Genomic DNA, 14226 nt, shown 5'->3' on the forward strand with positions numbered 1-14226 from the left:
GCACCAATAAAAACTACAAATCACGGTGCAAAGAAATAGACATCAGACAGGCCCATAGACTGAACAATTTTAAAGGGGTACTCTGCCCCTACACATCTTATACCCTATCCAAAGGATAGGGGATAAGATGTCAGATCACGGGAGTCCCGCCACTGGGTCCCCCTGCGATCTCTGCTGCAGCACCCCACTGTCATTACTGCACAGAGCAAACTCTATCTGTGCGTAATGATGGGCGATACAGGGGCCGGAGCATCAGGGGCCAATGCAAGTCTATGGGATCGGGTGTGACGGCTGCCACGCTCCCTCCCATAGATTGTATTGAGGGGGCGGGCCTTGATGTCATGAGGGGGTGTGGCTATGACATTACGGGCTGCCGGCGCCCGGCTCCAGCATTCGGAACATTTTGTTCCAAATGCTGAGCAGCGGAGAACCCCTTTAAAGGGGTACTCCAGTGGAAAACTTTTTTTTTTTTCTTTTCTTTTTAAATCAACTGGTGCCATAAAGTTAAACAGATTTGTAAATATGAGACTGTGTGTGCAGCTCACAACCTGGGATATTCGAGGTTAATGTGGATAAAAATCGGTCCCCACCGATCAAATAATGATAAATCAAGTATGCAAATTTAACCACACCTCAAGAATATCACCCTACTGGGTACACAATGAATAAAAAATGAGACAGATGGTTTCTGAAAAAATGCTAATTTTAATTAAAAAACAGAAATATCAATATAAAATAGTAGTTAAAAGATCAGAGCATTAGTAATAATAAACTGTCACTGGGCCCTAATGACAGATAGATGTTGAAGCAACTACCTAAAGAATTCTAGAATAGTCCATGGATATTGCTCCGAATTGGACTGTTAGTCCGGCAAAAAAATAGTAGATGTTTCAATGATGGCACAATTGTTAGAGTGGCATTAGATGGATTCGCTCACAGTTTGTATAGAATGAATGGAACAGTCTCACCCTGGCTGCTGGTTCCGCACTGCGGCGGGCCAATGGAAACAAGTGCTGTATTCTCTGCGATGTTCTCGGCGTGAATGCCTTGGCAGTTGGAGGGTTCCGTCAAGGAAACGGCCTAGACGCATTTCAGGGTGCTCAAATTGACCCCTTCTTCAGTAGCTTGCCTACTGAAGAAAGGGTCAATTTGAGCACCCTGAAACGCGTCTAGGCCGTTTCATCTGAACAGAGCGATATATAAGCACTACCTTAATTACCAACAACATCTGAACTTTAGCCGGCACGGAAGTTCGCAACCCAAACCACCTGCTGCACTAACTACTGATCTCGCTCACTGAGCCTACCACAAGTCTGCTGCTTCTAGTGTGAGTCCGTTATTGACATCGGTGTTTGTTGTGCCATCATTGAAACATCTATTATTTTTTTGCCGGACTAACAGTCCAATTCGGAGCAATATCCATGGACTATTCTAGAATTCTTTAGGTAGTTGCTTCAACATCTATCTGTCATTAGGGCCCAGTGACAGTTTATTATTACTAATGCTCTGATCTTTTAACTACTATTTTATATTGATATTTCTGTTTTTTATTAAAATTAGCATTTTTTCAGAAACCATCTGTCTCATTTTTTATTCATTGTGTACCCAGTAGGGTGATATTCTTGAGGTGTGGTTAAATTTGCATACTAGATTTGTAAATATGTTTTCTATGGGGATTTTCTCCTTCTCTGGACAGTTCTTAAAATGGACAGGGATGTCAGCAGAGAGCACTGTGCTCGTGATGTCAGCAGAGAGCTCTGTGTTCCAAAAAGAAAAGAATTTCCTCTGTAGTATTAAGCAGCTAATAAGTACTGGAAGGGTTAAGATTTTTTTAATAGAAGTAACTTACAAATCTGTTTAACTTTCTGGCACCATTTGATTTAAAAACAAAATAAAAAGTTTTCCACCGGAGTACCCCTTTAAAGGGGAACAAACTGTTCCAAATGCTGGAGCCGGCGTCAGGAGCTTGTGATGTCATAGCCCTGCCCCTGAATACATCATGCCCGCCCCCTCAATGCAAGTCTATGGGAGGGGGTGTGATGACTGTCACGCCCCCTCCCATAGACTTGCATTGAGGGGGCGGGGCGTTACATCTTCAGGGGGCGGGGCTATGATGTCACAAGCTGCTGGCACCAGCGTTCGGAACAGTTTGTTCCAAACGCTGAGCAGTGGAGTACCCCTTTAATATAATGAAAATCTGATCTTCTTGCACGCTTCCTGTACGCAGCCACCACGCCAAACAAGCAAAGCGGCAGTGTACAGCATGGCGGTAAGAACAGCAGCCTGAATCTGTGATGAGACAGAAGGTAAATGTCATTCTGGGTCGTTCTCCATTAGAAAATGGAGAAAAGCAAAAAACAAGCAGATAAAGGAGAAAATAAATAGGATACAATCGTTACATAACACAGAACCTGCAGGTAGGAGATCTCATTAGGCTTTTGATATTAGATCATTTTATCTTATGAAAAGCCTCCGAGTCCCGGGATCCAGCGGAGTTCCTCTATTTATGGTGAATGACAGAGTTTTCAGCCGTCTCGGCCTGAACAATGAGCAGCAAGGCTCCGCGTTTGATTTGAGCCTTTTTTTCCCGATTCACAAAGATCTGATTATTCACCGTGGTTTCTTTCATTTTTGGCTTTTACTCAGCAAAAACTTCATTGTAAGTTTTGTAGCCTGATTCCAATGTTGTTAAACTACAACTCCCAGCATGCCCGGACAGCCAAAGGCTATATATAGAGATGTTTGCCCTCTTTGGTTTTCACTTACATGCATGAAGTGAGGAATTGACATAATCCGGCCATCCACTCTGTCTCTGTCCAAATCACTCTCTGAAAGCAGCCCCCACCCTCCTGAGAGAGACAGACCACATGCTTTCTTCCCTGCACTGATGAGTCATGCTCTCTTTAGTGAGAACTGGGAGGTGTGTGCAGCCTTAGCCAATCAGACACTGAATCTCTCGCTGCTGCACCGAGCAGGAGGGTGGGGGCTGCTTTCAGAAAGGCAGTTGGCTGGCTGAGCAGAGCTGCGATGATTGCTGGGAGATGTAGGCAAGGGGAGGAAAGGATGGCAAAGAATATCAAGCAGCCAGAGAAGACAACAGGGGCCACAGGATCCATGCATATCAGGCAGGATGGTTTACAGGGAACATATCCAGGTAGCGTTGTGGCTTTGGAGCATTTTTATATATTGTTCCTTGGAATTCCCCTTTAAGGTCAGGCCTGGTAGATTCAGGGTCTGTATAAGCCAGTGTTTCCCAACCATCCTTTGGCTGACGGGGCATGCTGGGAGTTGTAGTTTTGCAACTGCTGAAGGCTCCCTGGTTGGGAAACACTGGTCTAAGTTTTTAGACTAGTGTTTCCAAACCAGGGTGCCTACAGCTGTTTCAACACTACAACTCCAGGCATGCCCAGGTAACGATGACTCTGACTCCTGGAAGCTTGCCCTCAGACTAGGGTCACCACCTTTCTTGTAAAAAAATAAATAAAAAAATACCGGCCATGCTAATTTGCATAATTCATTATATATGCGTGACATCACAGGTTACACATATGCAGGGGAAATTTTGTCCTATTCTGACCCCTATAACTTTTCTATTTCCCCTTATACGGGGCCTGTATGAGGGTCATTTTTTGCGCCCCGATCTGTAGTTTTTAACAGGACCGTTTTTGTTTTGATGTGAGTTTTTGATCGCTTTTTTTTTTTTTTAATTAAATTCGAGAGTTGTAGTTAGTTACTAACTACAACTCCCAGCATGCCCTGATACAGCCTGTGGCTCAGCAGCTGCCCCAAATGAAAACTACAACTCCCAGCATGTTGTACTATATAGTATAGGGCATTGTATCCCAATAAGGGGGGCCTCCAGCTGTAGCAAAACTACAACTCCCAGCATGTTGGACTATATAGTATAGGGCATTGTATCCCAATAAGGGGGGCCTCCAGCTGTAGCAAAACTACAACTCTCATCATGTTGGTCTATATAGTATAGGTCAGTGTTTCCCAACCAGGAGTGCCTCCAGCTGCTGCAAAACTACAACTCCCAGCATGTTGTACTATATAGTATAGGTCAGTGTTTCCCAACCAGGGGTTCCTCCGGCTGTTGCAAAACTACAACTCTCATCATGTTGGTCTATATAGTATAGGTCAGTGTTTCCCAAGCAGGGGTGCCTCCAGCTGTTGCAAACCGACAACTCCCAGCATGTTGTGCTATATAGTACTATATAGTGTAGCTCAGTGTTTCCCAAGCAGGGGTGCCTCCAGCTGTTGCAAAACTACAACTCCCAGCATGTTGTGCTATATAGTACTATATAGTGTAGGTCAGTGTTTCCCAACCAGGGGTGCCTCCAGCTGTTGCAAAACTACAACTTCCAGCATGTTGGACTATAGAGTAGTATATAGTTTAGGTCAGTGTTTCCCAACCAGAGGTGCCTCCAGCTGTTGCAAAACTACAACTCCCTGCATGCCCGGACAGCCAACGGCTGTCCGGGCATGCTGGGAGTTGTAGTTTTGCAACAGTTGGTGGTGCTCAGGTTGGGAAACACGGGTTATGGTGCAACATTCCAGGAGTTGGAGGATTGGGTGGATAAATACAACCATTGCATTGCCGGTATTTTTAATATAAAAGTACCGGCAGGGTGGCCAAAATACCGTCTGTGCCGGTAAAATACCGTCCAGGTGGCAGCCCTACCTCAGACTCACGCCTGGTTTAATAGACATAGGAAACTCTATGGAGAGACTTTCCAAGCAGGGAATGCTGGGAGATTTCATATTTGATGCTGCAGAATTTTGAATGCAGCTCTGGAATATAATTCTGCTCTACAGGCAGATAACATTAGAAGTGATTCACCTATTTTCTGTTTAGCATCGCGCCCATTTTCGAGCTCTTTGTTGCTATGTGATTTCTTCCAGTATCTTGGCACTAGAATATGTTTTTCCCGTCTATCGATCGCTGTGAATTAATGTGCGGTGTCTAACGCCAGGATTATGTAAATAGAAATATAATGTGGATCTTCTATAACCATCTACTCCATGTTCCTCCATAGGATGTCAATATCCGCTTTGTCATCTCTGGCCTCCTCCATGTTTACCAGAGGAAGATTGACCGTGAGGAAGAGACCTGCCTGTTCATCACCCACCCGGGGGAGCTGGTCGGCCAACTGGCTGTCCTGACGGGAGAACCTCTGATCTTCACCATTAAAGCCAACCGGGACTGCACCTTCCTGTCTATATCCAAGTGCCATTTCTACGAGTAGGTGACTCCTATTTAGACTATCAACGTGGCTTCTGGTCTTCATGTTGCTGAAAGTTTTCACAATAGCTGTTGCTCACAGATCAGCCTCCACCTCCCTGTGGAATGACTTCTGCAAAGGTCTCAGAGCACGCCCAGACAGCTTTACCATTCATATCATATCAATATCAATGTATGTATGTATGTATATGTGTGTGTATATATGTGTGTGTATATATATGTGTGTGTGTGTGTATATATATATGTATGTGTCTGTATATATATATGTATATATGTATGTATATATGTGTGTGTATATATATGTGTGTGTATGTATATATGTGTATGTGTATGTATATATGTGTATGTATGTGTATGTATATATATGTATGTATGTGTATGTATATATATGTATGTATGTATATATGTGTGTGTGTGTATATATATATATATATGTGTGTGTATATATATGTGTGTATATATATATATGTATGTGTGTGTATGTATATGTATGTATGTATGTATGTATGTGTATGTGTATATGTGTGTATGTATGTTCCACAAAAACATCCAAATGGCTAAAGATATTAACATGAAACTTGGTCACATGTTACTTATATGTCACCAACAAACATAGGATAGGTGATTTAACCCTTACTCACCCCCATTTGCCAGGGGCGGGGTTTATGTTTAAAGTCCCATACAAGTCAATGGGAAATATATGTTACTGCATAACTTCCAAACAGCTGGAGATATTTCGATAATACTTGGTCACATGTTACTTATATGTCCACTTAAAATATAGGATAGTTAATTTAACCCTTAACTACCCCAATTTGTGAGGGTCAGGATTTTTGTTTAAAGTCCCATGCAAATCAATGGGAAATGTTCCCACATAACTTCCGTACGGCTGGAGATATTTCAATACCTGGTCACATATTACAGGACGGAGATAGGAGGATGGAGATAGGAGGTCGGAGATAGGAGGTCGGAGATAGGAGGTCGGAGATAGGAGGACGGAGATAGGAGGTCGGAGATAGGAGGTCGGAGATAGGAGGACGGAGATAGGAGGACGGAGATAGGAGGACGGAGATAGGAGGACGGAGATAGGAGGACGGAGATAGGAGGACGGAGATAGGAGGACGGAGATAGGAGGACGGAGATAGGAGGACGGAGATAGGAGGTCGGAGATAGGAGGACGGAGATAGGAGGACGGAGATAGGAGGACGGAGATAGGAGGACGGAGATAGGAGGACGGAGATAGGAGGACGGAGATAGGAGGACGGAGATAGGAGGACGGAGATAGGAGGTCGGAGATAGGAGGACGGAGATAGGAGGACGGAGATAGGAGGTCGGGGTATGGGGTTGGGATATGACAACAATATATGGGGACTGGATATGAAGTCAAAAGCTTCCTCCTCTGTTGATTTTCCTCCCCAACAAGGATTAGGAAGGAAAAACCGGGCAACGCCGGGTACTCAGCTAGTTTATAATAGAAAATATACTTTCTTACAATTTCAACATAATACAACAGACAAGGACATTAAAAACATCTCAAAGGCACAAAGGCCATTACACAACAGGAGGGACCCCCTAAAAGAGGGGGAGACCACTTCCGGGGCACCTGCTTGATGACAATCAATATATTGCACTAGTCCTAAGCAGCCCTAATCATAGAGCCACAAAAATAACAATACAAGTCACATAAGGCCAAGATTATCAACCTGTAAATGATCAAACGCAAATACAACCTGTATGCAGCAATCCAATAATGGAAGAACAGGGCTATGGACAGCAGATGGAGAATAACCTCGCAGGTGCCCCCCTAGACCCCACACAATAATGGAAGAACAGGGCTATGGACAGTAGATGGAGAATAACCTTGCAGGCGCCCCCCTAGACCCCACACAATAATGGAAGAACAGGGCTATGGACAGTAGATGGAGAATAACCTTGCAGGCGCCCCCCTAGACCCCACACATTCCATTGCCTGTCGGCATCTTCCTCAGGGATTAGCTGTTTTTAACTGCATTTAGCGATTTGCTTTACAGCAAGCCCAATGGACATAGGCGGCAATAGACAGAAGCTGTCCCATTGATATGAATAGTAAAGATGTCTGGGCGTTCTCTGTGACCTTTGCAGAAGTCATTCCACAGGGAGGTGGAGGCTGATCTGTGAGCTACAGCTATTGTGTGTATCTTTGTTATCTATTCATTTCTGTTACCTTTCACTGTGATCCTGTCTGTGATAAGGAGGAGACTGCTGGGAAGTTATCTCTACAGGAAGTCCTAGCCTACTTTTAGACCTAGTGGCCAGAATGGAAACTGCAGGTTTTTAGGATTATTTAAAAAATATAGCTAGTAAAGTGAAAAATGTAAAAAAAAAAAAAATATTTTTTTAAATTAAATCAAAAATAAGTTATGTGTTATATATGGTTAACATACATTTTTGATGTAAACAATAGTTCATATTGACACATTCACTCTAATTTGTATTATCAGTTCCACGGTAACACTAGAGCAGGGCTTCTCAACCAGGGGTACGCCAAGGGTTATGCGGGTGTACGGCAATTCGCTGACAAATACCAGCCATGTATTGGGCAGTATTTGTCAGCACAGAGTGGGGATTGGACGCCGCAGTCGCCGCCGCAGCAGCTCACTATATTGTACCGGAGCGGTGGCTGCTTTATGTGAGCTGCAGTGGCTGCCGGCCTGTGACAGCGCAGAAGGACATCACTCAGTGCCGCCCTCTGACTCACGCCAAACGGGATAGACACAGGCCTGGTAAGCATGTTACACTAAGTGTAACACCGCGGTATGTGAGGGTGTTATTCTATGTATCTCATATATTGGCCCAGGGGGATGGGAGGAGGGAATAATGGCACAAGGGGATTAAGTATCGCATTAGAAAAGTAAGCACAATCCATTATGAAATGAAGTACTTTAATGACTTATTTTGTCCGCAGGTACCCCTCGCGCGTAAGTTCTACGCAAACTTACACGCGAGGGGTACCCAGGGACATACTTTAACCCTTTGGGGGTACAGTCGCGAAAAAGGTTGAGAACCACTGCACTGGAGTCAAGCAAGGCTTATACAAGGCTTAGACTATGTTCATACAATGGAATCTCTGCCTGGAGATATTCCGGGCGGCAATAGGATTCTATTGCACTGGAATTTCTGAGCATTAAAAGTATTCCCGCAAAAAAATTCTGTAGTGTGATTGCGCCCTTGTGGTTACCAGTACTGTAGAACTAAATGTTAAAGAATGCCCTGCAGACTGCATCCTCTGATTGGACAGGGCGCTGGCTCAGTTAGGCCCAGACCTCTTGGGGCTACATGTCTGGTCCTCATGTGCTGTATAGAGGATGAGCCCCCTGGTCCACCAGGTCTTTACCTGTGACATAATGAGAGCAGAGCTTGTTTGTGGTCGTGGCAATAAACAGAATACACGTACTTTAGTGCTGGGAGGGATGACCTAAAATGTATCACGGAACTTTTCAAACATATGGCGGTTCCACGGTATTTGACCATATTTATTTTTTTCACTCATGAGGTAGATGTGAGACAGATAGATATGAGATAGATAGATAGGAGATAGATAGATATATACAGGAGAATACAGCAGCACACTTCTAGCACAAAGATACAGATAATACATGAAATGCTATACAGCTATAGTGCAAAAAATGGAAAAGTGAAATACTTAGCTCACAATTTGGCCGCCAAATAGTTTGGACCATCCCACCACATTAAGGTGACCTCATTGGGACGGACCCTACACTGTGAATATGCCTCTGAGCAATCAGTTTAACAGGCATTGCAAGGTCTGAGACATCTGCACCTTATTTGGCCGCCAAATTGTGAGCTAAGTACCTCACTTTTTCACTTTTCCATTTTTTGCATTATACCTATATAGCATTTCATGTTTTATCTGTATCTTTGTGCTAGCAGTATGCTGCTGTATTCTCCTGTTTATGTATATTCAGCCTAGCAGCGTGCACCTGTATGCCAGGTTCATGCAGTAGTTTGGGTATCAGTAGTGCTGGCCAACTTATCCTTGTTTGTTTTAGATAGATAGATAGACAAAGAATAAGTCAGCCAGCACTTTAGTTGATACCAAACTATTATATGGACCTGGCCTGCAGGTGCACGCTACTAGGCTAAATATACAGCAACAGAAGAATACAGCAGCACACTGCCAGCACAGGGATATAGGTGAAATATGAACATGCAGATAAAACATGGAGACTATACAGCTATGGTGTAATAGATGCAAATGTGAAACTATGAAATAGTGAGGCACTTAGCTCGCAAATTTGTCTCCGCCGGCGGTCAAATAGCTTGGACCGTCCCACCGCGATAAGGTGGCCTCATTGGGACGGACCCTACTCTGTGAATATGCCTCTGTGTGAACAGTTCAGTAAGCATGGCAGGATCTGGAACATCCAAGACACCTTATATACACACCTGATAGAGGTGGGTGGGGTGCAAGGCCAACATGGAGGTAGCCCCTCCCCCGTATGTGTAATACAGACAAAGAATAAGTCAGCCAGCACCTATATCTTTGTGCTGGCAGTGTGCTGCTGCATTCTTCTGTTGCTGTATATTTAGCCTAGTAGCATGCACCTGTAGGCCAGGTCCATATAATAGTTTGGTATCAACTAAAGTGCTGGCTGACTTATTCTTTGTCTGTATTGCACATACGGGGGAGTGGCTACCTCCATGTTGGCCTTGCACCCCACCCACCTCTATCAGGTGTGTATATAAGGTGTCTTGGATGTTCCAGACCCTGCCATGCTTACTGAACTGTTCACACAGAGGCATATTCACAGAGTAGGGTCCGTCCCAAGGAGGCCACCTTATCGCGGTGGGACGGTCCAAGCTATTTGACCGCCGGCGGAGACAAATTTGCGAGCTAAGTGCCTCACTATCTCATAGTTTCACATTTGCATCTATTACACCATAGCTGTATAGTCTCCATGTTTTATCTGCATGTTCATATTTCACCTATATCCTTGTGCTGGCAGTGTGCTGCTGCATTCTTCTGTCGCTAGATAGATAGATAGATAGATAGACAGATAGACAGGTAGATATGAGATAGATAGATAGATATGGGATAGATAGATAGATATGGGATAGATATGAGATAGATAGATAGATATGAGATAGATAGATATGAGATAGATAGATATGAGATAGATAGATGGATAGACATGAGATAGATAGATGGATAGAAATTAGATAGAAATATGGATAGATATGAGATGGATAGATATGAGATGGATAGATATGAGATGGATAGATATGAGATGGATAGATATGAGATGGATAGATATGAGATGGATAGATAGATATGAGATAGATAGATAGATATGAGATAGATAGATAGATAGATAGATATGAGATAGATAGATAGATAGATAGATATGAGATAGATAGATATGAGATGGATAGATATGAGATGGATAGATATGAGATGGATAGATATGAGATGGATAGATATGAGATGGATAGATATGAGATGGATAGATAGATATGAGATAGATAGATAGATATGAGATAGATAGATAGATAGATAGATAGATAGATAGATATGAGATAGATGGATAGACATGAGATAGATAGATGGATAGAAATTAGATAGAAAGATGGATAGATATGAGATGGATAGATATGAGATAGATGGATAGATATGAGATAGATGGATAGATATGAGATAGATGGATAGATAGCTAGATGGATAGATATGAGAGAGATGGATAGATAGATAGATATGAGATGGATAGAAAGATGGATAGATATGAGATATACACACCTTTTGTCTTTTGTTGAGGTTTTTGTCCTTTTGTTTTCCCGTTCTCTTGCATTGCTAAACTTCATTTTATTATTATAATTTTTATCTCATTGTTCTACCATCAAAAAGGCACCAAATTACCCTTTTTTCGTTTGTTCTCCTTTCCCTTCACCCCTTTGGGTGATCATTCACCGGTGAAATAACAGGGGGGTGTACGCCCAGTGTACTGACTAATCACCACAAACACGGCCTGCATTATTCATATGGGGGGGGGGGACGCAATGTAGGAACTAGGCCATGTGAATACAAGGAGCGCGTATATTTATAACAGGCGCCAGGTGCTCTCGCAATCAAGCACTAGCGGGATTATATTATCACAAACTAATAAAACTCCAGCGGAAGAGATGTCGGGGAGGATGAGCGTTGGGGATTGGAAGCCTAAGTGGAACTAACAGATGTTTTTCATCCTGGTTTAAAGGGGTACTCCGGTGGAAAACTTATTATTATTATTTATTTTTTTAAATCAACTGGTGCCAGAAAGTTAAACAGATTTGTAAATGACTTCTATTAAAAAAAAAAATCTTAATCCTTCCAGTACTTATTAGCGGCTGTATACTACAGGGGAAATTCTTTTCTTTTTGGATTTATTTTCTGTCTGTCCACAGTGCTCTCTGCTGACACCTCTGTCCATGTCAGGAACTGTCCAGAACAGGAGAAAATCCCCATAGCAAACCTATGCTGGTCTGGACAGTTCCAGACATGGACAGAGGTGTCAGCAGAGAGCACTGTGGTGTGACAGAAAAGAAATCCAAAAAGAAAATAATTTCCTCTGTAGTATACAGCCTCTAATAAGTACTGGAATGGAGCCTGACCCCCCCAAAAGCAGTGTTTCCCAACCAGGTTTCCCTCCAGCTGTTGCTAAACTACCACTCCCAGCATGCCCGGACAGCCGAAGGCTGTCCGGGCATGCTGGGAGTGGTAGTTTTGCAACAGCTGGAGGCACACTGGTCAGGAAGCACTGCCCCAAAGTTAAAGATAAAATTATTATTTGATTTTAATCTTGTTGCTGTATATTGTATTCTAGATTATAAATACTCTTCACTCTATCATGTAAAGCCAAGACAGAAGCATGGCCCCACATTGAGAGTAGTAGTCATATATTTCTGTGCAAGGCCTGGATAGAGCTCTGAGCTTCGTCCATTAAATTTAACCCTTTTATGAGGTGTCGTCGTCGTGTCACAACTCTTCAATATATCAACTGGCTCGAGAAAGTTAAACAGATTTGTAAATTACTTCTATAAAAAAAAATCGTAATCCTTTCAGCACTTATGAGCTGCTGAGGTTGAGTTGTTCTTTTCTGTCTAAGTGATCTCTGATGACACCTGTCTCGGGAAACGCCCAGTTTAGAAGCGAATCCCCATAGCAAACCTCTTCTACACTGTGCAGTTCCCGAGACAAGCAGAGATGTCAAAAGAGAGCACGGTTGTCAGACAGAAAAGAACAACTCAACTTCAGCAGCTGATAATTATTGAAAGGATTAAGATTTTTTTTAATAGAAGTAATTTACAAATCTATTTAACTCTCTGGAGCCAGTTGATATAAAATATATATTTTTTTTCCTGGAGTACCCCTTTAAGTGAGCGAGACCTTGTGAGCCCCAGATTGCCAGTTTCCATCTTTTCACCTCCTGCCCTTTTCACTTCACATCGCAGTCAGACAGCCATGATTAGATCAGAAGATGGCGCGAGACTAATTCTGGTGATCAGTGACGGTCATCTCCATGATCGCGCTGACAGCTTGGTGTCGCGGGCAGCAATACAATATCCTGCGCGGGGTGCGGTGGTGAATACTGATTGTAACCTATATTGATGGGACTTACTAAATATTAACATCATAATGTTTTACTTTCTGTCTGTATGAAGAATAAAGCATCTATATACTTATATACAAGATACTGATAAAACTGTAGTGCAAAAAGGGGGGAAACCTTCTTTTTTTTTTTTTTTTTTTTTTTTTTATCAAGGTTGGGGCTTTGCACCCCACGTTGATATTTTACTCCGTCTGAACCAGGGTCATTCATCCCTTTCTATGTTGCTACAACATTTACCTGTTGTTAAAGGGGTATTCCAGGAAAAAACTTTTTTATATATATATATATATATATATATATATATATATCAACTGGCTCCAGAAAGTTAAACACCTACATAGAAGACTATACCTCTAAAGGGTAAGTAATGTGCAAAATAGAAGCACCACCAAAAATACAGAAAAAATTTATGCACAGATAAATAACTAAGCAATAGATGAGAGAAAGTTAACAAAATCTTTATTAGAGTATAACATTAATTAAAAGACAATAGCATAAATACAGAATAAAAACAAAGCACCAGAAACAACTGCAGATGGGTAGGTAAGGACTGGAACTAAGTATAGAGAGGTACTGGTTATGGATATAAATGCGAGGTCATCGGGTAATAAAAGTATGAGTCAAACAGGCAACGCACCAGATGGCTGCTAAACGCAAGCAACAGGGGCAGGGAAAGAGTAGACACAAAGGATCAAACCCAGGGACCAAAGAGAACAAGTATGCCAGACCTTACCTACCAACCCCAACGATCGTTTCACCACTGAATGGCTTCCACACCCCCTGAGGAAGCCATTCAGTGGTGAAACGATCGTTGGGGTTGGTAGGTAAGGTCTGGCATACTTGTTCTCTTTGGTCCCTGGGTTTGATCCTTTGTGTCTACTCTTTCCCTGCCCCTGTTGCTTGCGTTTAGCAGCCATCTGGTGCGTTGCCTGTTTGACTCATACTTTTATTACCCGATGACCTCGCATTTATATCCATAACCAGTACCTCTCTATACTTAGTTCCAGTCCTTACCTACCCATCTGCAGTTTTTTCTGGTGCCTTGTTTTTATTCTGTATTTATACTCCAGAAAGTTAAACAGATTTGTAAATTACTTCTATTAAAAAATCTTAATCCTTTCAGTGCTTATGAGCTTCTGAAGTTATGGTTGTTCTTTTCAGTCTAAATCCTCTCTGATGAAACCTGTCTCGGGAAACTCCCAGTGTAGAAGCAAATCCCCATAGCAAACCTCTTCTAAACTGGACGGTTCCCGAGACACGTGTCATCAGAGAGGATTTAGACAGAAAAAAACAACCTTAAATTCAGAAGCTCATAAGTACTGAAAGGATTAAGATTTT

General features: G+C 42.6%; 1 protein-coding gene across 1 annotated transcript in view; it reads left to right on the top strand.

Moving 5' to 3' along the window:
* The window catches only part of PNPLA7 (patatin like phospholipase domain containing 7), a 197610-nt gene that overhangs the window by 86669 nt on the left and 96715 nt on the right, over window positions 1-14226 (top strand). Inside the window, 1 exon segment of the mRNA XM_056540343.1 lies at window positions 5040-5245. Within this exon segment, the coding sequence (XP_056396318.1) occupies window positions 5040-5245 (206 nt within the window).

This window comes from Hyla sarda, chromosome 9, assembly GCF_029499605.1.
Source record: "Hyla sarda isolate aHylSar1 chromosome 9, aHylSar1.hap1, whole genome shotgun sequence".
Lineage (NCBI taxonomy): Eukaryota > Metazoa > Chordata > Amphibia > Anura > Hylidae > Hyla > Hyla sarda.